This window comes from Xyrauchen texanus, chromosome 17, assembly GCF_025860055.1.
Source record: "Xyrauchen texanus isolate HMW12.3.18 chromosome 17, RBS_HiC_50CHRs, whole genome shotgun sequence".
Taxonomy (NCBI): Eukaryota; Metazoa; Chordata; class Actinopteri; order Cypriniformes; family Catostomidae; genus Xyrauchen; species Xyrauchen texanus.
Window position 1 is genome coordinate 40,050,393 of NC_068292.1, and position 26,752 is coordinate 40,077,144.

General features: G+C 38.7%; 1 protein-coding gene across 1 annotated transcript in view; it reads left to right on the forward strand.

Annotated features, from left to right (window-relative positions):
• Positions 1–2,923: 2,923 nt before the first annotated feature.
• Positions 2,924–26,752, forward strand: part of LOC127658464 (synaptic vesicle glycoprotein 2A-like) — a 51,405-nt gene continuing 27,576 nt past the window's right edge. Inside the window, 2 exon segments of the mRNA XM_052147789.1 lie at positions 2,924–3,072; positions 24,787–25,532. Of these exon segments, the coding sequence (XP_052003749.1) occupies positions 24,935–25,532 (598 nt within the window). The 5' untranslated portion in view covers positions 2,924–3,072; positions 24,787–24,934.

Here is a 26,752-nt window from a genome sequence, read left to right on the forward strand (position 1 = left end):
TAAAAATGTGTGGTCCTTAATCACGGCCCTATATGTAATAAATGTTAATGAAAAGTTTAATGGCCAACAGGCCATTTAAACCATACAGAACCATATGTAGAGTAAATAAACTATTCTAAAGTCATTACACTAACTTTCATTAGTTAGTACAAACATTAGATCTACATATAAACGCAAACCTATTCCATAAATTATACAAAGCTCCCTTATGGCACAGTTATCGGAAGAAAAGTATCCTAAACATGTCATAGACTTTTTAGCAATTGAGAGCACACTCAAAAGTACACCTGTGTCAGTATGACATACTTCTCCTTTTAATCTATAATAGCCTTGTGACTGTTTATTGAAAATGAATAACATATAAGTAAATATGTCTCACTATTTAGCAAGTATTGCATGCCAGTCTGCCTTATTATGCCTCGTTTAACTGCATATCAATGATTTCGAATGCATACGGAAATTATTAGTCATTAATAAACCTATTTATAACCCCATTACAAAGTTACCTTTATTACATTTACACCATTAATTACATCAAAGACAAAGTTGTTACATATAGGACGTTTATTACATGTAAGGACCTTCATTACATTAAGACTAAATGTTAGTGAGAGGAATGTACATCATTAGATGCTCTTGTTGTAAGCATGCAGTTGTGACTTGCATATTTGAAAACCAGTTGCAAAGCACTGAATTAGCCCATTATGTCAGATCATTCTGACTTTTCTAGAAATACCTTGAAGAGTGACAAGTTTTGCAGTGCATGTTATGGAGTGGTGGTCTAATGCACATAACTGGTAAACTGGTAATCAGAAGGTCGCTGGTTCAATCCCCACAGCCACCACCATTGTGTCCTTGAGCAAGGCATTTAACTCCAGGTTGCTCCGGGGGGATTGTCCCTGTAATAAGTGCACTGTAAGTCGCTTTGGATAAAAGCGTCTGCCAAATGCATAAACGTAAATGTAAAATATTACATTTAGGGACTTTATTAAATTTGTGCCATCTACAAATCATGGTAGATGGGAGGAGTGGAGTGAGTGTTTAGGAAACTATTTTTGCGATTCTGTTTGGTGCCACTAGTGGCACAGAAATGACTAAATTTACCTTTAGCTGTTTTAGATAATTCATGGAGATTTTAAAATATCAGTTCCCAAAATAGGATAGCATAGACTGAGAAACAGCAAACACACATGGTTGAACAAAGTGACATTCAACAAAACATTTTGTCTTGTCTGTTTAACCGGGTCGTACAGTATACAGATATTTGTTTTAAAAAAGAAACCTATATGCATACATTGAGGAGTTGGCTTTTGTTCTTAAACAGATTTTAGTGCTGTGGTGCATTTGCTCTTTGAGAGCACTGTTCATCATTAGATGCACTTGTTGTAAGCATGCATGAGAATGGTGACTTGCAGCCTTATTTGAAAACCAGTCACATGGGCATACTGCCTGTTGCTAAGCACTGAATTAGCTCATTATGTCAGATCATTCTGACTTTTCTAGAAATACCTTGAAGAGTGACAGGTTTTGCAGTGCATGTTTCATATGGATAACCTGGTAATTTCATAATGAACATGCAGACACTCATAATTAATAAACCAAAATGATGCTGAACCAGATTTGTCTTGTTTTGCAGTGCTTAAGTCTCAATCTTTGAAAAAGTGACATATGAGGTGTAGGCCCTACTGCAAACAACAGCTTGTAAATGATGACTTAATCAACAGTTCTGTAGATAATTCAATTAAGGCACCTTGCTTTTAGGAAGCTGTTTGCTTGCCAATAAATCTTAGCTGCCTATGATTTTATGCATTTTGACAAAAGTCACTGTTCCTCTTTGCACAAGTAAGGTTATTTGAAAAATGACTTGAGAAAAAAAGGGAACATCAGTCAACAATGTATTTTTCGTGCTGGCATCAGTTAACGCGGCCTACAGATAGTCATGCTAATGAACAGTATTTGACTACAGAATCTTTATTCGGATTGTTATGAATGATAAATGTTAGTCTACTAGTTTGTATTGAACACTTGTGCCTTTGTCCTATTCCTGATGGATGCCGCCATTTAATAAAAGCAATTAGCCATTCCAGGGTGCTTCGCGTCGATCCTAAAACACTCCTTGGTAAAAAATCGTGGCAAAATAACGGCCCCTCGTGGCTTATTGCTTTATTATAGTGGTTCTTGTCATAAATAATTGGTGTATTTTATTGAATGGAGTGTGATTCTGCTCTAATAACACGTTTGGTGCACTGGTTAGCTTTAGAGGAGGTGGGGGAGTACTCTTCATATCCCACTGTGGTGATGAATTTACTCATTAATATTAATTATGTAACGTAACTAGCAAACGTCACGTTTGCTCATTTAAGCACGAATAATTGGCTGAAAGGTAGTCGTTGGCGAGTGCGCTGCTAGTCAGCTGGCGAATGAGGAAATCCTACAATGGTGAGGACTTGTCTTAGGGGCTGTTCAGAGTCAGACCGAGGTCGTTTTTTTGCTCTAAAAATTGACGTTACTTTAAACATGACACAGCGTCTAAAAACGCAGCCTTCCTGCGCGAGACACTGAAAACACAGCGAGACGCGGCACAAAGGTCAGAAATAAGCGCATGTTTACATAGACAAACAGCGCAGTCAGACGCCGTAACGTTTCGGTGTGAACGATCTCTTATAAATATTAATTGCGTTCAATAAAAATTACTGATTGGCTACAAGGCAGGGGCTGTAAAGAAGGCACTAGCCATCTGGCCTATGAATTAAGCCTACTATGGAGAAGGCTTGGCTTATAAATATTAATAATATTACGTAACTGGACGCTCCAAGAAAGTAACCATGCAGTGTCAGTGTGAGATCATTAATATTCATGAGTTAAGCCTTCGCCATAGTAGAAATCGTTAAAAGAAAATAGCCTGTGTAGTAGGTTTGCACCCCGGTTAGACGTCACGCGTGCCTATCTTTCAGGGTGAAGATACAGGCAATGTCATACAGCTTTCCTCATCATCACCACTAAAATTCGCCGTATCTTCTAAAAAATATTCTTGACAGCACTTGGAAAAATTATTGGAGCAGAATCGCACTGGTAAGTGACGCGATATCCTATTTGTATTTTGTAGCTAATTATAAAATGGTCTCTATTATGATTTAAAGATGCTCATGTTTAAAATTAAACACGGGTGGCGTTTTATTATCAATGCATATGTGTTTTTTTTTTAATGTTATCTGTTGCAGTTTTCCCCTATCTGTTTTTCAGGGATGAGATTCATTCGGGAAAAAAATGATCTGAGCACATCAATGATGGATGCAAACACACTATACATCAAAAATACGTTTTTTCCCTTTTATATAAAATCCAGCGTTAATGGTATTATTATTATTTTTAAAGCAGTCTTTTTTCATTCCACATGGCTCATGCATTATTTCAATAGGCTACCAAAAATAGCCTATTGCCTCCCCACGTAGCAAATTAGGCTTTTTTTGTTTGTTTATTTACTTAAATGTTCCGTTAGCATGGGTTAAAGAGACGATTAAAAGAGTAACTGATAAAAAGACATATATTCCCATAGAGACATCAACGTACCCTAAGCCTCGCCCCTTCACCTAATAGCCATCGGAATAAAATGTGACTTATTAATTTCGCTCACACTCTGATTTTGGTGCTGGTATCGTGGTTTCATATTTTCTGCATTCGATTAATCATGAAAAATATTGATTAAATGAGGTTTATAACGCGTGATATATTGAAGGATCAAAATGACCTTGCAGCACGAAGAATGAAAACCTGGTACATATGTGTGTGTGTGTGTGTGTGTGTGTGTGTGTGTGTGTGTGTGTGTGTGTGTGTGTGTGTGTGTGTGTATAGTGATATATATATATATATATATATATATATATAGGCCTATATGAATATTCACGATGATTTGGCCCATTCAATCTTGTCACGACTGCTTGTGCCATTTGGTTTGAATGCTCAAATTGGCTGGATTCACTGTGATGTGTGACTACATGTGCCCATATCATTGTTGCTCTTTCAATGAAACAATGCTTTTGAACTGCAAACAATCGTCTCTGATAAGTGCATGCAATGACAATTTTTCTCTTTACTTTTCCTTTATAAGAATAGAATATAACCGGTAGACCTTGATATTGTATTATATTGATAGTACATGCAAAGATTTATGTTGGTTGTATTAACAGTATTTGTCGAGTGTTATGTATATATTTACTATTATTGATAGTGCATGCATAGATTTCTATTTTGTAGTAGTATACAGTATGCAGGGCTCAGTGTTAGAATATTGATAGTATATGAAGAGATTTATGTTGATAGTATTGATATGCTGATAAGCTTTATGTTAGTAGAATTGATAGTAAATGCAAAGTTTTTAATATTGATTAGGACTGCTTGTATGTAAAGCTTATACAGTATAAGCTAGTATTGGTGATTTGTTTAGAGCTTTACAATTACAGTACATTGGTAGTAGTGATTGTATATGCAGACTTTCACATAGTAGTGGCAGGGTGGGCAGTGCTTGTGTACTTGTTTTGTTTTCAGTTGGATTATTTCACATCTTTTCATATGTTCTCGTTTTAAGTCGCCTTGGATAAAAGCATCTGCTAAACGAGTAAATGTAAATACAAATGTAAGCGAGAGTTAATACAGATCTTTATGTTGGTTGTTTTGAATTGCACTTTAAATGCAGACTTTAAAATGCTGTATGTCTGTCTTTCCTGTCCAGAAGTTTAATGATGCTTCTGTATTCATTCATACTTCCTCAATCAGCCATTCTTAGAAGGAGCTACTGTATGATCATACTTCCAAAGCCCTAACTTTGATCTGATGGGGTGCAAGTGGCCAAAACCATCTCAAGCACTTATAGCGAAGCGTTTTCTCTAAATGTGAATTGATTTGTAGGCTGTCTCTCCTCTGGTGCTGTCCAGGATTGCAGTGGTTTCTCAATCATTGCGTGCTCTATGCGCTGCAGTGCTCTTTTCAGTGTTACTTTGAGTGGAATCCTCAGAGGAGTGATGCGGCAAAGGAGAAACAGAGAGAGGAAAACGTTCAGTGTGAAGTGTGTGTGTGTGTAGCTTTAACAGCAGGAAGTGTTTATCACTGATCTTTGCTGGTGCTGATGTTTTGTCAGATTGGGTCATCATATAGAACTCAATGAATATTGGATTGCCACTCAGTTTGGTGGGTCAGTCCTGCTTATGCAATACATATCTTAATATCTTGGATAAAATATTACATTCACAGTTTTAAAGATGGAAATTATATTAGTAAGTTCTCTTATAACTCAATACCACAATTACTTGAACATAGAGGTGATTTTTAAACGATTTTGCCACTTTGTCATGTCTTTGTGTGACACTTGCTTACATTTGCTTATCAGTCATATGCATGAAAACAGCAAAATGAAAAAAACTATGATTTACTTTAAATTAATTATGTAAATGTATTGCATTGTATAAAGTTTTGTCTTTGTATATAATATAAAGAAATACCTACCAAAATAAATGAAATCTGAAAAATCATGCTGAATCAAAATAGGTAAAATTTGAGTTCTATTGTTTAGAACTGCAAAAACAGTGAAAAATGTTTTAGAAGTGCAAAATAACCTTTGTTCCCCTACATCACTGGTCATGCTATAATATATATAGCGGGGGGCTGGAGCCTATCCCAGCTAACATTGGGCGAAAGGCGGGGGACACCCTGGACAGGTCGCCAGTCCATCGCAGGGTATATATATATATATATATATATATATATATATATATATATAAAATTGTATATATAAAATTAAAATTTTGGTCTGTCATGCGTCAACAAATCCAATGCATCTTCAATTGAATTGATTAATTGTTAGAGCAATAAAATAGCTTTTGTGCCTCGCTGTTCATTTATTATAATACAGTAAGTAAAGCAGTGATCTGATGACCAAATAAGAGGAGTATGTGGAAAATATCAGTACTGGCCCATATTACTTTGTTAAAATCAGAAATAATGTTTCGTATCAGAAAAATGTCATATCAGTGCATCCCTAATTGGTAATCAATAGGTTTTTCCTATGTCCTCAATAACACTTCACATCCTGTTAGTCTTTTCTAGAATCCTTTTAAATGACAAAGGCCAGTTCCTTAATTACATGTTCCTCCAGTAATATAGTATCAGTGGATCTTTTAAATTCTAATGATATATAGAGTTATTTCTTTTTATAGAAATACTTCCTTAAATTACAGCACAAGCATAAGATTTTCAACATAATAATGCAAAAGTTACTTCTCAACTAGGGCTGTCAAAATTGCTCAAAAATGACATTCGAATATTCCCTCTAAAAAAAACACATATATTCGAACTATTCGAATATCTGGTTGCGCATTTGGTCAATGACGCGCATTACGTCAATAACAGGACAAATTAATACAAAGAGACATAACTATTTGTATAGGTAGTTTATTTAAGTTTAAACATATTTGACAACGTATTACCTACACAAAAACAAGTAAATCAACTAATGGCCAAGACCTCACGCTCGCTCGCACGCGCAGGCACTCTTTCTCTCTCTCTCTCGCCCTCACGCTCTCTGCGCATAACGGTTTAAAAGAACAACAACAATAAACAAATGTTGAGTGCTGATCAAGAGTTTTGTGCAAGCAATATAAGGTCGCGACTCTTGTCCCAAATATAGCAGGCTTCATTCAGTGATTAAAACAAATTATTAACATTAATTGAAGTTTTACAGTATATAGAACCGACATTGAGCGCTCCGAGCGAGCTGTGCTGTGGTAAACATGGAACTTTTCCTTGACATGAAACGGTAAATAATCAAACCAGTGGAAGCCTGCAGTGCATGAAACTGCTGTATCTAACCTACCTTATTCATGCAACATCTATTCAGTCAGTACAGTAGCCTTACATTTTAGTCATGTTTCTGTTTAACGTTAAATAAAATGAGGCACACAATTCGAGAAATGTGACAACAAAGACCCCTCAGGCAGCACGCCCACTCGCTAAAGCAGACAGCCGCACATCTGCTACCAGCGGGCGCTTTTTTCCACATTCGAATATTAATTTTCACCTTCGAATTTCTGTTTTTTAAAACTATTCGAATATATATTCGAATTTAGAATATTCGTTGACAGCCCTATTCTCAACAGGCATGACCCTGTTGTGTTTAGAACAGAGCCAAATATACTGTACAGTATATGTAAAGAGGAAAGCAATATTGAAGCAGAACCTCAAAATGATTTCATCTTTACACACAGAGCTCGACCCACTTGTGTTTGAACATAAATCTATATATTACTGTCCCAGTGTGTATTGACAGACAGATGGGTAAAGGCTGCCAACCTCTTTGAAGTGTAACAAATAACAATGCCCCATATATATGTGGTGAAAACATGCATAGATAAGCACATTTATTTTGAATTTTCTCGAAGTTAGATCCAAATATCCTTAGTTTCAAGATGATGCGAGAAGAGGAAGTGGTTTCTTCAGAACTGCAGTACGTTATGGGTGTAAATGCGCAGAATGGCTGAAAGCGGTTTAAGGTTTCTCTCGGAAAACACAGCTTAATTTGGCCATGTAAACGACGTTCTGATGGGTGTTTGAAGAGTGTGCGTGTGTGGAACAGACCTGGAAAACAAACTTCATAGGATGGAGCCCAATAAGAAGTCAACACAGTGGAAAGAATTGAACATTTCTGGGAGTCCAGAGGGAAAATCACATACACTATAAACTATACCCAGGAAAATGATTGAAGCATAATTGTGCAGCATGTCATGATAGAGAGTGAAGGTAACTAACACAGCAGCAACTCTGGAATATCATACCCCATGTTTGTAAAACATGCATCACTGAGAAATTACACTGCTGTGGAGAAAGCAGCTGACTGAACGAGCCACGTGTATATGGGAGTAGAGTACGCAGCTTATATAGAGCATGTAAACCGGAAAACTGTTTTTTCGCAATAAGTTGCTTTCTGTTGTCCATGTAAACATAGGCAATGAGTTTTATTCCCTGTCACACAAATCACCAGTAAGACAGCAGATTATCAGTTCATAAACACTTACGTTTTTTTCCTGTTCCTCACACAATGCAATCTCATGACAGCTAAACATTTTTACTATAAAGCATGACTTAAGTAAGCGATACAGTATTTGAACATTTGCATTTCATAACCACATGTAAAAGCTGATTTAAAGGTGATTTAACTATGCGATAGTTGACACTATGTTGATAGTGAGACAAAAGTGTAATAGAAGCACAAAATTATGTGGTTTATTAAAATAACTTTTTGTCTCAAATTTGCGTTTAATGAAACTATTAGTTAGGTTTAGGTTCACTGTTTAGGGTAGGGAGGAATGTTTTGTTGATTTAAAACTCAGTAGAGCTTTAACCTTAAAAACCAATTTTTTTGGGAGAAAATCAAATTAGCTATTAGCGGCACAAATAAGGATCCATGTAATGTCATTTTGCCAAAAAAATGTCTGCACAGTCATGTAATTTTCATGAGATCAGGCTGATTTTACTTAATGTGACATATTGTTTCTGAAGGAAACAGGATATTCAACATGAAAATAAAATGTATTCTATCCACTGATAATGGATTGGATTGTAAAAAGTGGCATGATGGAATGATGGCAGATTGTTAAAGGGGAGGGCTTGTATGGGATAAATACACTATCAAAATGATTCACAAGGCCATTTTGTGTGTAATTTGGAACATCTTCCTTTGGTTAGACATACAAACTGTTACATTTATACAAAAGGGAACATTTGTATTCACAAACATGTCTCTATTTGTACAAATCGCTGCACATTAATTTAATTAGGATTTTCACAGACACAAGTTGAAAGACATTTGTGTATGGACAGTAAGATGCATGTATGACATTTATCGAATTGATGGATAAGTGTTTAAGCATTTGAGAATACTTTTGATACTATATTCATCCCATAGACTGGTGATGACATCAGATGATAAAATTAGTAGATTCAGAGACAGAGTTATTGCATCTCAATAAAAGAATGATGTGCACTGATGAATCACACAATAAGACCAGGAACGGGCATAGGAAGTAAATATAGTGCATTTTGATTTCATGTTGACTTTAACAAGGATGATTTCTCTGAGAATTGTGCCCTACTAAGGGAAATCTGATTTTGCAGCAGTTAGAGTTATGGAGAAATGCTGTGGGTAATTCTGGTGTATTTCAGTACATATCGAATGTTATACTCTGTATGGCTGTATGGATTAAACATTGTAATGTAGATGGAGTTTTCTAATGACGTATGAGTCATTGTAATAGTTTTATTTGCCCTGCTGTCATCCCATGTGAACTCTTTAACGTGCGCCATCATGAGTTCATATATACAAAAAAAGTGGATGATGTAGTCAACAACTTCTAGTGCTATCAATCATATCGATTACATTATTTTATATCCATGTCATGTCTATTCGTATCCGACCAAGTTAATCCAAACTTTACTATACGATCACAATAAATATTCACAAACTGGGGCAGTGGTGGCTCAGTGGTTGAGGTTCAGGGTTACTGACCAGAAGGTCGGGGTTCAAGCCCCAGCACCACCAAGATGCCACTGTTGGGCCCTTGAGCAAGGCACTTAACTCCAGATTGCTCCGGGGGGATTGTCCCTGTAATAAGTGCACTGTAAGTCGCTTTGGATAAAAGCGTCTGCCAAATGCATAAATGTAAATATAACAATATTATAAATGTATTGTACTTAAGACAATGAAGTTTTAAGCTCAAGCTTGATTCAAGCACAGACCATATATACCACAAGATGGACACACTAGCAACAATATGATAGACTTCCTGTCTTTAATGAAATGTCAGATTGACAGCATCCCTCCAAATGTGGCTCATTCCAGTTTGCTCTGGATTTTTTTTGGGCTAAAATGGAGGCAGAGCAGAGAGGATGCTGGGTGATGCTGATGTAGCAGAGGGCAGGAGTGATGGTGGCCATGGTGACAGCGCACACTGAGAGATTTATTTCAGGGTTAATGTGACTCACAGTGGCTCTATTCTTTCCAGAGAGACTGCTGTCGAGATGCTTCTTACCATTCGCCTATATTCTCCCCTCCTTCCCCTGTTCCACCACACTCACTCCCAGATCCATTGACTCAAGGCTTCTGCTGTCTCTCTCACTGTCTGATATACACCAGATGTATTAAGCTTGGGCCTTGTTAGCAATACTTTATCATCCCAAATGTGTCAAAGAGAACTATTGGCTAAAGAAATTAATAACACACTCATAATTTGTGCCCAAATAATCAATCTGTAAAGACTCAAAGCAAATAATGAAAGATGATGGGAAGAGGTTGAAAAAAATGGTTTGTTGTTAAAAGAGGGAGAAGCATATTGAAATGAAATGTGTTTAAATATAACTGTAATATGTCCTAACCAGGCTTGATGCGATAAAGCAACTTAAGTGATAAAAGTGATAAAATCTCTTCTATGTATATCTGAGTTTTTGTTCTAACCGATTGTGAAAAATAACAGGATATTGTAAAGCAGTTCAATGGAAAGGAGGAGGCGAGAACCGGCTTGACAATATAAATAATATTTTTAGTAAAGAACTAAAACCAAAAGACACAAACACACACATAGGACGGACAGCTGCCAACACTCTCTCTCTGTCGCACCACCGTCTGCAGTCAGCCTTTATCCCTCTCGGAGGCTTGATTAACCTGATAAGGGGCCGGGTAAAATCACGACCCGGCCCTCCCTCCACCCTGTCACATTCCCCCCTTGTTCTCTCAGGCCGGGGAGCCTCTGACACTGGGGGAGGGCATGCCTTTATGCCCCATCTGCCAGCAGGTGATCCCCGCCTTCCTGAATCTGGGAGGGGACAGGGGGAGGGAAACAATAATGAAAAATAGGGTTGTGCAAAAAAAACTGTAACATTTTAAAGAGAGGGAAAAGGCCAACACGGAGCGGTAGTGGGAGAGAGAGAGGTGAGAGAGAGAGAGAGAGAGAAGAAAACACTTACTCGCCGGTTCTCCGATACGGCGTAGCGTGGTCCTCGGCCACTCCTCCACCCTTTAACGGACGACAGCTATGCCTCCCCGGGTGGATCGGAGGCATTCCTCCAGACCCTGGCAGACAGAACGCCCCACAGCATTCTCGGGGAACAGAAGGGGTCTCCCCCGCCCCTGGCAGCGGTTCTCACGCTCCAGGCGGTCTGCAGTGAGCCCCTCCCCGCTTGCGCATTTTAGCCCCTGGCAGCATTGGTTAAGAATCCCTTCTCCCCTCGCAGTCGGCGGCCGTTCCTCTGCTTCCAGGCCGCCAGGCTCCTCCGTCCCCAGATGGCCGCGGCTGCTCCATTGGGGTGGATGGTAGCGCCGAGAACTCCCCTACGTCGTATCCCTCCCCGTTCCTGGGTCTTCAACAACAGTGTAAAGCAGTTCAATGGAAAGGAGGAGGCGAGAACCGGCTTGACAATATAAATAATATTTTTAATGAAGAACTCAAACCAAAAGACACAAACACACACATAGGACAGACAGCTGCCCGTAAATGCTCTCTCTCTGTCGCACCACCGTCACGCAGGTGGCCTTTATCCCTCTCGGAGGCTTGATTAGCCTGATAAGGGGCCGGATGTGTAAAATCACGACCCAGCCCCGCCCTCCACCCCATCACAGATATTTTTTTGGATTTCTGCTTTGCTACTCTGGATAGCCCTTCCCATAGTGAAATGTCATTGGTCCTTAATCCAGTCCCTCATAACTGTACATTTAAGCATAAAATATGTTCTGAATGGCTGTGATTGTGTCCGTAGTTTAAAATTCAATGTGGACTGACAAACTGCTCATTGCATGTGGGAACTTGCATTGTACATGGTTAGGAAACGGTGTAGTTCAGTGATTTTAAACTAAAGTAAATGAATGCCAGTACAACAAATAATAGCATTATGTTTAAATTCCTTACATTTAAAATAATATATCACATTTTTGCATTACGGTAAGAAGATTTGGGGGAAATTTACTGTAATGTAAAAGTGTGCTTAATCTTGAAATTAATGCAAATCTCTAAGGTTTTGAAAACAGGCTTCATAATCTTTATTTCAAATTTATTAATTCATTAAAATCATGAATGTTATATTTTTATTGATTGCTTTATTTTATTTTTCTATTTGAATTTGAATTTCTAATTTCATATAATTTAGAAATTAGAAATGGCTTGAAAAATGTTAACAATTTTGTGAGATTCACCCAATTACAGTCATATTCACAGAGTCATGTTTTAAACAAAATTACATCACCATCTTTTTCATCATGGTCCCTGTTATGCCAGTGGATGTTGTTTGTTAAATGAAAGGCATTGTAAACAATGTAATGTATGTCGTGTGGGATGCGCCCAGGCTGTGTAAATCTACAGTATCTGTCTGTTTGACCACCTGTTGCAGCTGCCTGGTAAATAATGAATTGTGGAGCTTTGCATCTTTTGTACAAATAATTGTTCACAATGTGGAAAATGGCTTCAATACCCAGATACACAAATGAGACAGCATGTATTCTTCTGGAAGGGAACACTGTTAAAAATGAAATTGCTTTTCAAATGATTTAAATAATTAATATGCAAGTTACGTAGTAAATAGGGCCATTTGGTGGGATGACAAGAAAATTATTTATATTGCCTCTTATATATGTAATGTGATTGAATTACAGTTTTCAATTTGCTGAGCAGGTCTCCCCTCTCACTGCCATCCCGAATGCTGGCATTTTACTGCCTCTGGAATCCTCTGCTAAAGTGACCTGTTAAGTAGCATGATAGTGCGTGGTGGCAAATGTCCTTCTTTAGAACAAAAGCTGGGCATTATAGCTTGATAGATCTGGCTATTTTTTTGCTTTTTGATTGACATTCAGAATACAATTGGATGCTTATGTATTTACTATGAATTGCCTTGTAAAAATAGTTATTGTTTAATTGAAAAATGTAATGTTGTACCCAGTATTTGTGTGTGCTATTTTTATGCTGATTTGAGCATTGCATCATTATTTAAGCAATGTGTTGTTACTTTGTTATCTATTGAAATACATTGAGAGTCAAGCATCCTGTGTGCTTTGCTTGAAGAAGGCTATTTGTATAAAGCACATAGTGGAGTTCAGTTAGGATGGTGCATTAGAAGTCAGCTGCCTATGTAGGTGGTAGACAGCAAGACAGTCTGGTTTTCATTTTGTTGATAGCAGAGACAAAAGCCTCTCAGACTAGGAGGATTTGCTAATGGCACTTTTCCACTGCACGTTACGGTTCGACTCGCCTCAACTCGCTTTACTTTTCTGAGCTTGCATTTCCACTGCAGTTCAGTGCCGCATCAACGTGGGTGGGATTATGGGCTGATCATTATAGTTTCGCTGCCTCTACTGCCGTGACATAATTTTAACACAACAAAACTGACCAAAATAACACAACCGCTAGCTGTTAGCATTGTGCTGCATAAAGAAGTTGTTGCATGGTGATTTTACACAAGTCTAACAGTTAAATTGGCCTGGTTGTTTTAGAAGCAAGCATCCAGAAGATGGACAACTAAATAAAGTGAAGCTTTCAAGCAGAGTATAGAGTTAACGTAACAAAATGTACCATCCTTCATCGAGTCCAAGGCACTCTCCCTCCCATCGCTCGCTGGTTTAGATAGTGTCCATTTGGTCAAACCACTTCAACTTTTCCTTGATGGTTCTGTAGTCACGTTTAAGTTTTTTAACTTTTCCCTACACTGTTGGTAGGTCCGGTTGTAGCCGTGTGTGGCCAACAGCTGAGACAATTCTTGAGAGACTCATCGCTAACGAGTGGACCGTCTGCACCTCGTTTATTGACCATGGTGTGGTTTTGCGCACAGCCATTTCTTTTTTCACAATTCGAAAGTCGCGTGAACAAATGATACTGCTATCACTGTTACTAACTTTAAAACTAGCGGGTTGATGTCGCGTATCGGAAATCCAGTGACGCTGGTAGTGACGATTCTCCTTGACCAATCAGTGATCTGCAGGATCAGATGACGTCACATTTAGTATCGGCTCGGCTCGCTTAGAACCTCGACTGAGGTGGTACTAAAAAAATCAGGTACCAGGTACTATCCACAGTGGAAAACCCCAAAAAAGCAAGCAGAGTCGAGTTGTACTGTGCATGGGAAAAGCCCCATAAGTGTGAAGTGAGCATCTGCGTGTGTGTATTGTGCTGAGAGGGACATTTTGAGATGAAGGGGTTGGTGAAATAAGCAAAACAATTTTATTGCAGTAATCTCGACATTTTTGGTCAATTATGATATCAAAATATACACACTTTAATGGAAAGTGATTCAAAAACATAAAAAAAAGAAGGAAATGTTTGATTTTGAATTTTAAACCACATCCTAAGTAATGTTAAACCTGTAATGGCCATTACAATGAAACAAATGTTATCAGTAAATAACAAATTATTAAAAATAATATGTTTTATTTATATATGAGGGCTCTCGATTGAGCATATTTATTTAATGCGTTTTATTAAATAAGAAGAGAGTGAGAGCGGAAGGTCACGGACCGATGATGACATGAAGACTACATCATCTGCAAAAAGCAGCGATGAGATCCCCAGCCCACTGATCCACACACCTTCCCCACCCCGACTACACCTCGATATCCTATCCATGAATATCACAAACAGGATTAGTGACAAAGCGCAGCCCTGGCGGAGACCAAATCCCACATGGAATGAACTCGACTTCGTGCCGAGGACCCGGACACAGCTCTCGCTTTGGACGTACAGGGATTGATCACCCTAAGAAGGGACCCCCCCACCCCGTACTCCCACAGTATCTCCCGGGGGACCCGGACATATGCCTTCTCCAGATCCACAAAACAAATGTAGACCAGTTGGGCATACTCTTAGGCCCCCTCCAGGATCCTTGCGAGAGTACAGATCTGGTCCGTCGTTCCAGGACGGAAACCGCATTGTTCCTCTTCAATATCGGCCTCTTTGACAATCAGCCGAACCCTCCTCTCCAGCACCTTGGAGTAAACTTTACCAGGGAGGCTGAGAAGTGTGATACCCCTGTAGTTGGCACACACTCTCTGATCCCCCTTTTTGAAGAGGGGAACCACCACCCCGTTCTCCCACTCCCACTGCACTGTCCCAGACTTCCATGCAATGTTGAAGAGGCATGTTATCCATGACCAAGAATGCAGAATACTCTGAACTGCTGGTCGGTGCATATGCACAGACAACAGTCCGAGTTTTCCCCCCACAACCCATAGGCATAGGGAGATACAGTCCATCCCCTATCCGAGAGTATGGATCCAGAGCCAAGACTGTGCATCGAAGTAAGCCCCACCAGATCCAACTGGTAGCGCTCCACCTCCCTCACCAGTTCCGGCTTCTTCCCCTCCAGCGAGGTGACGTTCCACGCCCCTAGAGCTAGCCTTTGCCGCCTGGGTCTGGTCCGTCGAGACCCCCGGCCTTCACTGCCACCCATATGGCAGCGCACCCGACTCCTGCGTTTTCTCCAGTGGGCGGTGGGCCCAAGCTATAGAGGGGGGTGTCACGTCGCTTCTTTGGGCTGTGCCTCCATGACAATGAGATTACTACCCTCCGGGCAGGGTAACTCTTCCTCTTGCCGTTTTTACCATGGAGTCTTTGTGAACCATTCTTAGTCTGGCCCCTCACCTGAGACCACTTTGCCTTGGGAGACCCTACCAGGAGCACCTGGCTCCAGACAACTCAGCCCTCAGGTTCATAAGGGCACACAAACCTCTCCACCACGATAAGGTGATGGTTCCTGGAAATGTTCAATATAATGGAAATAAATAAAGTATTGACTTCTAACGCTACTTTTTATATTGTGTTATCAATGCTTTACTGCCAAAATAATGTAATGCATTTTAATGAACTTCATTTTAAATATATATATAATATTTATATACACTGGCAGCCAAAAGTTTAGAATAATGTAAATATTTTGCTGTTTCGGAAGGAAATTTATACTTTAATTCAACAAAGTGGTATTCAACTGATCACAAAGTATAGTCAGGACATTACTGATGTAAAAAAAAAAAAACAGCACCATTACTATTTGAAAGAAGTAATTTTTATCAAATCTAGACAGGCCCCATTTCCAGCAGCCATCATTTCAACACCTTATCCTTGAGTAATCATGCTAAATTGCTAATTTAGTGCTAGAAAATCACTTACAATTACATCAAACACAGTTGAAAACTAATTGGTTCGTTAAGTGAAGCTTATCATTGTCTTTGAGTTTGTTTTTGAGTTACCACAGTATGCAACTGACTTGCATGTCATAAAGTCAATATTAGGTAAAAAATGGCAAAAAAGAAATGTCTCTCTCTAGAAACTTGTCAGTCAATCATTGTTTTGAGGAATAAAGGCTTTACAATGCTTGAAATTGCCAAAAAAGATTTCATACAAAGGTGTACACTACAGTCTTCAAAGACAAAGGACAACTGGCTCTAACAAGGACAGAAAGAGATGTGGAAGACCAGATGTACAACTAAACAAGAGGATAAGTACATCAGAGTCTCTAGTTTGAGAAACAGATGCCTCACATGTCCTCAGCTGACAGCTTCATTGAATTCTACCTGCTCAACACCAGTTTCATGTACAACAGTAAAGAGAAGACTCAGGGTTGCAGGCTTTATGGGAAGAATTGCAAAGAAAAAGCCACTTTTGAGACAGAAAAACAAAAAGGAAAGATTACAGTGGGCAAAGAAACACAGACATTGGACAACAGATAATTGGAAAAGAGTGTTATGGATCTTAGTCCCATTGAGCTTTTGTGGGTTCAGCTAGACTGTAAGGTGTGTGAGAAGTGCCCGACAAGACAGCCACATCTATGGCAAGTGCTACAGGAAGCGTGGGGTGAAATGTCACCGGAGTATCTGGACAAACTGACAGCTAGAATGCCAAGGATCTGCAAAGCTGTCTTTGCTGCACATGTAGGACTTTTTTATGAGTTTAAATAGTTCTGAATTTTTCCCAAATTGTAATATTATTATTATTATTATTATTAATCCATCCATCCATCGTCAACCGCTTATCCTGTGTACAGGGTCGCGGGGGGCTGGAGCCTATCCCAGCTAACATTGGGCGAAAGGCGGGGGACACCCTGGACAGGTCGCCAGTCCATCGCAGGGCCACACATAGACAGACATACACTCACACTCACCTCCACATCCACATCCACATCCACATCCACATCCACATCCACATCCACGGCAATTTTTTGGAGACACCAATTAACCTAGCCTGCATGTCTTTTGGATGGTGGGAGGAAGCCGGAGTACCCGGAGAGAACCCACGCAGACACGGGGAGAACATGCAAACTCCACACAGAAAGGCCGGGGCAACCAGGGTTTGAACCCACGACCTTCTTGCTGTGAGGCGACAGTGCTAACCGCTGCACCACCGTGCCGCCCATTATTATTAATAACATTATTAATAATTCACATAAATTCGATTGAAAAACGTCCTTTGGCTTCCTCCCTTTCTTTCTTTCTCTCTCTCTCTCTCTCTCTCTCTCTCTCTCTCTCTCGTCACACCCACACTGCACACCAATTAAACAAAGACAATGGTTAAAATAAATCGGTTAAGAATGTCAAACAATGTCTATAATATCCTACATTTATTAAAATTTTGGTTGGAAAACGGCCTTGCGCTCAGTACATTTTTAAAACCGGGCCAATTGGTTCCCAGAATTAGTGAATGGGTGAGGCGGGAATTCCTCCTCAGTCGGCCTTTATCCCTCTCAAAGGCTTGATTAGCCTGATAAGGGACGGGGTGTGTATAATCACTACCCGGCCCCGCCCTCCGCCCTGCCAAACACACATATATATTCAAACACACACACACACACACACACACACACACACACACACACACACACACACACACACACACACACACACAAAGAATTGAGTCACGACTAACAAACAGAGACGCACCCCTGGCGACTTGAACAATACAACAGTTTTTATAATCTGAAATAACTTTTAATATGTGCAACTTTTAATGTTTCAATGTATTTTGCCCTAATCAGCCTCACATAGCTATAGTGAAAATATATATAATATATATTAGTGCGTATATACAGTATATTAGTGCTGTTGAAGTTAACACATTAATGCAAATTTCATTTAAGGCCACACATTTTTTTTAATGCCGTTAACTCGAAATATGACCCTTTGAATAAACCACAGTTCATGAGAAGCAAGTCAATTCGCACAAATGCCACATGGAAAAACAGATGCAGGGAGACATTATGCTGATACCTGCACCAAGCATTTTATCAATGTAGCACAGCAGTAGAATATGCCCACTAGTGTTGTCAAAAGTACCGGTACTTCGGTATCAAGTCGATACTAAAATAAAAAAGATGTAACGGTACCAATGTTTCTGCAGTACCACTAGTACCGAGCACCGAATCTATCCGGTACCAGCGCACAGTATGATTGACACACGGCAGCTTTAAAATGCTCACAGGTTTATTTTGAATGCGTGCTCTGTCACGTCTTGTACACTGAAATGGACAATTAATCAAATTAAAATTGTGACATGCCCTAGAATGATTTATTAAAGCGATAAAGGCTGCAATCTTACTGTGAAAGAGATGTGTATGTTAAATAAATCCAACCTCTCATCCACTAGAAACTCCACAAACATTCACGTTGTATGAGATGACAAAGCAGAGCACTTATCCATTGTGAATCATGTAAAATATATTTCTATATAATTAAAATCACAGCATCTGCTCTCTAATCTCAGCTCAGCTTTATTTATATCGCATTTAAAACAACAGTTAACCAAAGTGCGTCACAGTAATACAATTTAAAAGATAACAACATTTCAAATTGACCACATACACAAACACCAGTAATGTAAAATACAAACACTCCAAAACTGTGTCCTACATTTCATTCGTCAGAGTTAAAGGCCAGTTTAAAGAGATGAGATTTCAGACGTGACTTAAAAGTCTTCAATGATCACACTGCGCAGTGTCGCAAACTGTTTATCCAGAAAAGTGAAGGATACGGCAAAAAACAAATAAAATCTAGATACCTGAATATGAATAACAAGATATATTACAACTTTATAGTAAAATTTATATTCTCTAGAATAATAATAATAATTAATAAAAGTATCACAAGCAAGACATCTGTTGAATAAAAGATTGGCAACATTAAAAAAAAAAAAAAGCAATGATGTTAAAAAGTTTTATGTTCACTGGTTAAAAGTTTTAAGAATGTATTGATTAGACACCATTTTGATGATGAAATTAAATTAAACTTTTAAAAAATGTCCTGGAAAGTTCTGGAAAATAATAATAATTATTAAACTATAATTATTAAAATAATAAAAAATAACTAAACTGGTGTGTTCAATAGCACATTATCAAATTAGCATATTTTTGCTGTGGTATCGAAATTGGTATCGAGAACCATGAAATTTAACTGGTATCGGTACTGACTACTGACTCATTTTGGTACCGTGACAACACTAATGCCCACAGAGCACAGATGGAGCTCGGAACTTTGTAACATGATTGCAGTGGCAGCAGTAGACAGTTGACCGTATACAGTTGAAGTCAGAAGTTTTCATACACCTTAGCCAAATACATTTAAACTCATTCACAATTCACAACTTATCATAAACGTATTCACAATTACTGACATTTAATCGTAGAAAACATTCCCTGTCTTAGGTGAGTTATGATCGCTACTTTATTTTAAGAATGTGAAATTTCTGAATAATGTCAGAGAATTATTTATTTCAGCTTTTATTACTTTCATCAAAGTTATGGCAGTTTTGGAGCAGTGGCTTCTTCCTTGCTGAGCAGTCTTTCAGGTTATGTTAATATAGGACTGTGGATATAGATACTTGTCTACTTGTTTCCTCCAGCATCTTCACAAGGTCCTTTGCTGTTGTTCTGGGAATTACATGGATTTTTTGCACCAAACTACTTTCATCTCTATGAGACAGAATGTGTCGCCTTCCTGAGCGGTATGATGGCTGCATGGTCCCTTAGTGTTTATACTTGCATACTATTGTTTGAACAGATCAACGTGGTACCTAGCATGTGTGTGTGTGTGTGTGTGTGTATGTATGAGAGAGAGAAACAGGGAGATTGCGTGTATGATTAACTGTGTTTAAACTGGCTCTCTTGTACAGAATGGTGAAAACCCAGTGAGTAGCAGGGGTGCACTGACTTTGCTCCCGAGAGAGTTTGTATGAGAGTCAAAGAAAGGTGGAGGAGTAGCGTGACGGGGCTTTCCACTATAGCTGTATGAGTCTGATTAGGGTGATATACATTGAAACATTAAAAGTTGCACATATTAAAAGTTATTTCGGATAATAGAAATGTCTCTCTCTGTTGTACTGTTTGTTGGTCACAACTGGAGTCTCTATGTGTGTGTGTGTGTGTGTGTGTGTGTGTGTTTGTGTGTGGGTATGTATGTGTGTGAGCATGTGTAAGTGCTGGTGAGGCGAGGGCCCTTTTCAATCGAAATGTAAATAAATGTAGAATATTATAGACATTGTTTGACATTCTTAACCGATTTACTTTAACCAATGTCTTTGTTCGTATAGCTATTTTGCTGTGGTAACATGTACGGTGTGTGTGTGTTGGTGAGATGAATGCGAAAGAGAGGGAGCCCAAAGATGCTTTTCAATCTAAATTTAAATACATTTAGGACATATATATATATACATTGTCATTCTTATCTGATGTACTTAACCGGTCTTTGTTTTAATTGGTCATTTTGTTCTGGTAGCCTGTAGGGGTCATTGAAATAACTGAATAAGTTGGCTAATTGATATGGAACCGTTATGCGGTAGGCCTGAATTTTCATTAGAAAATTAAGTAAGAATTCCTTGCAATTCCACCATACAAACGCCATACAATGCTTTTTTTTAAACGCTGCTTGACAGATCATGTTTTTCCTCAGCAGATGAAATACTGTCAAAGCCATTTGATGTGATCTAGCAAAACAGCAGGACACTCATCCTAAATATCTGGTTCAGAGATTATCCTTGAGATTAGTTAGCTAGTTTATGGAATTATTGTAACATGATATCAGATCACCAGAAAACACACACAAACAAGGCGAATTGCCATTGATATGAATTGGAACGCTAATGGATAGCTCTCTCCAGCTATTGTAGAACTCCTTGGTTCACAGTCATTATTTTTGCAATGCCATTTGCAATTCCATTCCATTTGACACTAGTGGTCCAGAAATCCCACACTTCACCTTTAATTTAGTGGGCTGTTAATAATAACAGCTAACATTGTGATTCTCAACTGTAGGTCACTGCACCTCCTCACTCTTCTATAGTGGATGTGCTGCTTGCCTTTTTCTTCTCGTTGAGTGATAGTCAACACTCGAATACGGTATAAGGTATAAGGTAATAAAACTGAGCAGGGCCCAGCTAAAGGTATTGAGAAGAGCAGTGCTGCTGACAGATATCGGAGATTGCCTTTTTGTCTGCCGCTAAGGCAGAGTGAATGTTTGGCCAGCTCGTTATCTTCAGAGACACAGGGTGATGTGGCCGCCCGGCTGATGAGTTCCATTCAGAGACGAGTACACAACAAAGAGACGACCCCTGTTACCGGTGGCCGCTACTCTGAGAGAGAAAGAGACAAGGAAAGGCAAATTAGAAAAGAATGTGAAAAAGATTGGCTGGCTTGTTTATGTTTATTTTCCATCAGAAGGGATGGAAAACATAAAGAATTGAACGATTCTAGAGTCAAGACCAACTTTGATATTGGCTAAACAAAGCCTTGTCTGAAATATAGATAAAATAGATATTTAGACCGTCAGATAACTATTCAGACACACTGTCACATAGATAGTTAGATGAAATGTCCAATAGATACATAGATATTTTTGTTTACATTGGAATTTTTTGACAGTTGGTGCTTGAATGGCCTTGTCCCATTAATGTCAATACAAGTCTATGGGAATTTACGGATTTGTTATCATCCGCTGAGCAAAAAACGTAATTCTGATCAGTTAGAAAAGATATAGCAGTCTAAAGGTCTGTGCCAAGTTTATTTGTGATGTAGCATGAAACTCTAGTTTCGGTCTTTGTTCAGGGATATTGTAAAATCTCTAAATCATGTCTGTAGTATAACAGTTTGTTAGCATTCTCATGACAACATAACTATTCTGGTTCCTTAACAATTCCATTAGCAATTATTTTTGTACTTTAGAAGAACTACATACTAACTGCAAACTAAGGCCATGTCCACATTAATACATTTTCAGTTGAAAAGGCATTGATTTTGTTATGTTTACTCCTCTCAATCACATTGGAATGGCATTTTCCTCTAATGAAAACTGTGATTTTCGCAAACACTCTCTAGTACAACACACTTTGGAAGATGATGACGTTGGGAAATAGAAAACAGAGATGTGTGGTTGTTGCCTAAGCAAAGAAAAAACTAAAATTGTTTTTGGTTACACGTTTTAATGAATTTTGGACTATTTATTGAAACAAAACTGTACTGAATGCATCATGTTGTCTTAAGAACTACGAGTTCAGAATTAAACTCATTGAAGTCACTTATTTAAGCCTCAAAGGCATGTACAAATAACACAGTAGTTATCAGTTAATTTTGTGTTAGATACAAGACAAAAATAATAACTTTTAGTGAGTAAGAACCATTCCATACAATTCAGTGAGTGAGTGATTTGTTAGAAGAGTTCAAGGCTTATTTTTGAGTCATTTTGACTCATTATCTTTTCGACTAACTTATTTAGATTCATTAAAAAGAATTGGCTCATTAGAGTAATTCGTCCAAGAATCAGACTACACTGGTCTCATTATATGTTTGTTGTTGCGTGCGACCAGTGAGGAAAACACAAGAAATATGTGATGTCCATAAATTATGTATGTTTTAACAATGGGAATGATTCTTATCAAGAACCAGTTCCTGATTCCCAGTCCTAAATATAATCCATTTTAGGTTTGTGCAGTGTAAGACTTCTGTTCATATCTTTATCAAAGTGTTGTAGAGCTCCTAAGTACCCCTGAGATATTATTATTATGGTTTAATTATGTATATTGGATTACTAATGCAATAACTGGATCCAGGTCAATTTCAACAGATTTTACAAAGCAACATAAAGTGATGGTTTAATCAATTTCCCCCTGGGAACATTTTAATAGCCCTTTTTCAGAGAGGCAATCTCAATTGGTTTCTTAAAAGTGGTTTCCACTAGAATGTAAACTGGAAAAAACAAGGTCACTGTGATGACGGCTGAAACTATTTGCTGGCTGTCAGTGTTATCCATGTATCCGTGGTTTCTGTAATTGCACTCTTAGCTTGCAAGAATTTTTTGCATATTCACAAAAGTTATTTATCATTTAACCATTAAAAGTATCTGTAACCCTGCTGGAAAGTCCAGCTAAACCAAGTTTATGGTGATAGCTGGTTTTGCATGGATCTTGTAATTATTTGAAGTTGGTTCAAGCTTGTCTAGATAGTTGATCAGCTAAAATACCAATTGTTGGACCTGGTTTTGACCTGGTATATTTTATACAAGATGGATAAGGCTGGTAGGCTACCTTGGACCAATAAAAAACACCACATTCCAAAAACCAGCTTGACCGCCTTAAACTGGAATGACTTGTTTCTTCCAACAATTAAATATATCATATACAGCATTTGTCTAGACAAACATTGTGGGAAACAGGCAGCCATAGTGACAGAAGACAAATTATGTCTGAATAATTATGTAAGTCAATACTGGCATATTGTTTGTCTTCCCTGTATATCTTATAAATATAGACATGCTGTGTTCAGCTACCTAGTAGGCAGCAGTCATTATAGGTGCACTCTTGATAAAAAGGCTATTTAAAAAAGGTAGAAAACACAATCATGCTGCCTATTATAACTAAAACACCTTGTTTTGACAAATGTAAGTCAGTATTGCATGTATTCTTTGCAGTGAAGGAAATCCCTTAACATGCTAAACTCAGTGTCTGCTATAAATACCATATAAATATTCATTCCATACTGAAATGTATCAATAAAAAATAGCTCAGTCTAATTAGAAATGGACTGTTTTACCCAATATTTGTGTTTGCTTTGTTTTTTAATACGTTTTAGAGTATTGTGTTTTTAGCTTAGCAACATGCTAACATCATCCTCTACTTGTATAAACTGTTAGTCGAGCCTCCCTTGTGGAGTGCTTTTTGTGTGTCATGTGAAGTTTTTATAAAGCTGTCACTTGTAACTTGGTTAGGATATTGCCTTAGAAGGCTGCTACCTAAAGACCCACAAACTACCTGTAAGATTCAGCAAAAAGTAAGATCGGAAGAAAAAAGGCTAGCTGTGTCCCAAATGATGCAGTATTCACTATGCTCTTGGCCATCTAGTGTATGAGTTTTCAAAGTGAAAAAGAAGCATTTACCATTTTTCAGCAGACGGAAGCGGCATTACAAAAGCACACAATGTGTTGCGGTTAGCTTTAGCTCGTTAGCTTTAGCTTTAGCTCGTTAGCCAACCTCAGCCGACACTTATATCTCAAATAGCGTACACATTTACACAGCGGTGGGGTGATGGTAAAGCTGTCTTCACAAAAGTTTCACTAATTGCCACATTGCAACATTCACCATTAATAATTATTTTTGCATGGCCAGGTAACCCCACCCCTTCCACTACATAGGGCATGCAGCAACAGCTGAGTGCATGTAAAAGTAATCTATACTGTAAATTCTGGACTATTTCTGTGTGACATCTTGAATAACGGCGTTCTTTCTTCTGTATTTTCAGACTGTCATATAAAGCGCTGCTCTACAGTAGGAGCATTGGGTGCTGTCCAAGGTGCTGAACTCTTCTAGCCCATCTTTACTCTACTACATGCCAACTGGTATCTCCTGACACCCGGTTCCAGCACTCATCAACGCACAACTTTAAAGCCATGGATGAGGGTTATAGAGACCGCTCAGCCTTTATTAAAGGCGCTAAGGACATTGCCAAAGAGGTCAAAAGGCAAGCAGGTAAAAAGGTGGGCCGCCACGTGGACAAGGTGGGCGATGAATACACCAAGCGCTCTTACACTCGCTTCGAGGAAGAAGATGATGATGATGACTATCCAGTGCAAGCCCAGGATGGCAGCTATTACCGTAGCAACAGCAGGGCCAATGATGACGAAGGGGCTCACAGCGACTCTACAGAAGGTCATGATGAAGATGATGAGATATACGAAGGTGAATATCAGGGCATCCCCAGAAATGACTCAGTGGAAAAGGCAGACAGACAGGTGGATGGTGTGGGACAGTCGCAGTTCCGGGACACAACGCAGTATGAGGGGGAGAGGAGGAAAGACCAGGAAGAGTTGGCCCAGCAGTACGAGACCATTCTCCAGGAGTGTGGCCATGGGCGCTTCCAGTGGACCCTCTACTTTGTGCTGGGTCTGGCCCTCATGGCAGACGGCGTGGAGATCTTTGTGGTGGGCTTCGTACTGCCCAGTGCTGAGAAAGACATGTGCTTGTCAGAGCCCAACAAAGGAATGCTGGGTAAGTGAAGAACAGCTTTTGGATTTCACTTGTGGATTCTATTTATAGTACTAACAACCTACTGGATGTTAATTGAGTTTGTAGGGTTTAAAAGATAATCCTATTGCCAATATCTATAGAAACGTGGTGAAACAGGATTTCTTTTTTGTGGTGTTGAAGGACTAGATCACCCAAAATCAAAATTTCATCATTAATTACTCAATGAAATGTTGTAAACAAAGCAACATGTTAGGCAGAATATACAAGCTACTCTTTTCCAAAAAGTCGTAAATATAACTTGTGCTCTAAATTCCAAGTCTTCTACTGCTATACGAAAGCTTTGTCTGCAAAAACAGATTGACATTCACATCCTCTTCATCAGAGCTCTCAAATCTCTTCTGAAATGACACCTTTAAACATGTTGCCAGGTTTGATGTCACGGCAACATGATCACAACATGTTTCCGAAAGTTCTGGTACCCTATGATTGCCGACAGTATGCTGACTAACTGACATGCAACATTTCCCAACAGACATTTTTGCATCAGTTTCAGTTTGTGTACCTTCCCACGTGTCCGGCAGCAGGTTGCACGAGTTCATATCCACATTGAATCCTTTGCAGTTGAAAACAACTCACTTCACAACTAGCTTTTGGCCACCTCTCCTGGATATAAACAGAGCTCAAACGTGCTTATACGCCTAACAAAACTTACAGCTTTGGCCACTGGGGGCACTGTTTTATATTTCGGTAAGCATATACTGATTTTTGCTAAAGAAATGTCGGCCTACTATTTCCAATTTCACTGTGAGATCAGGCTGGTCATGGAGTCCAGCTTGATCAAAACACTAGTCAAATGGACTACTTTTATGTTTTTTGGGATCCTTTTTGGAGCTTGATTAAATAAATCACCATATTAAATCATTATATTAAAAAAGCCCTGACATTCTGTCTAAAATCTCCTTTTGTGTTTCATGGAAGAAAAAAATATAATATAGCTTTGGAACGACATGGGGTTGGCCTAGCTAGACCTTTTTGGGTGATCTACCTATTTTTTAAATGACACTGTATAAAATGAACAAGACTTAAGCAGCAATCCTTCAGATACTTCACATTTTTTGAAGGTGTTATATTGCTTGACATGAAAATTAGCTGTTATTCTAAATTATTTATCTGTGGATCTAGGCACCTCTTTCCAAATAAGTGATGTTCACAAGTTTTAGAAGTATACAATTCTATCTAAT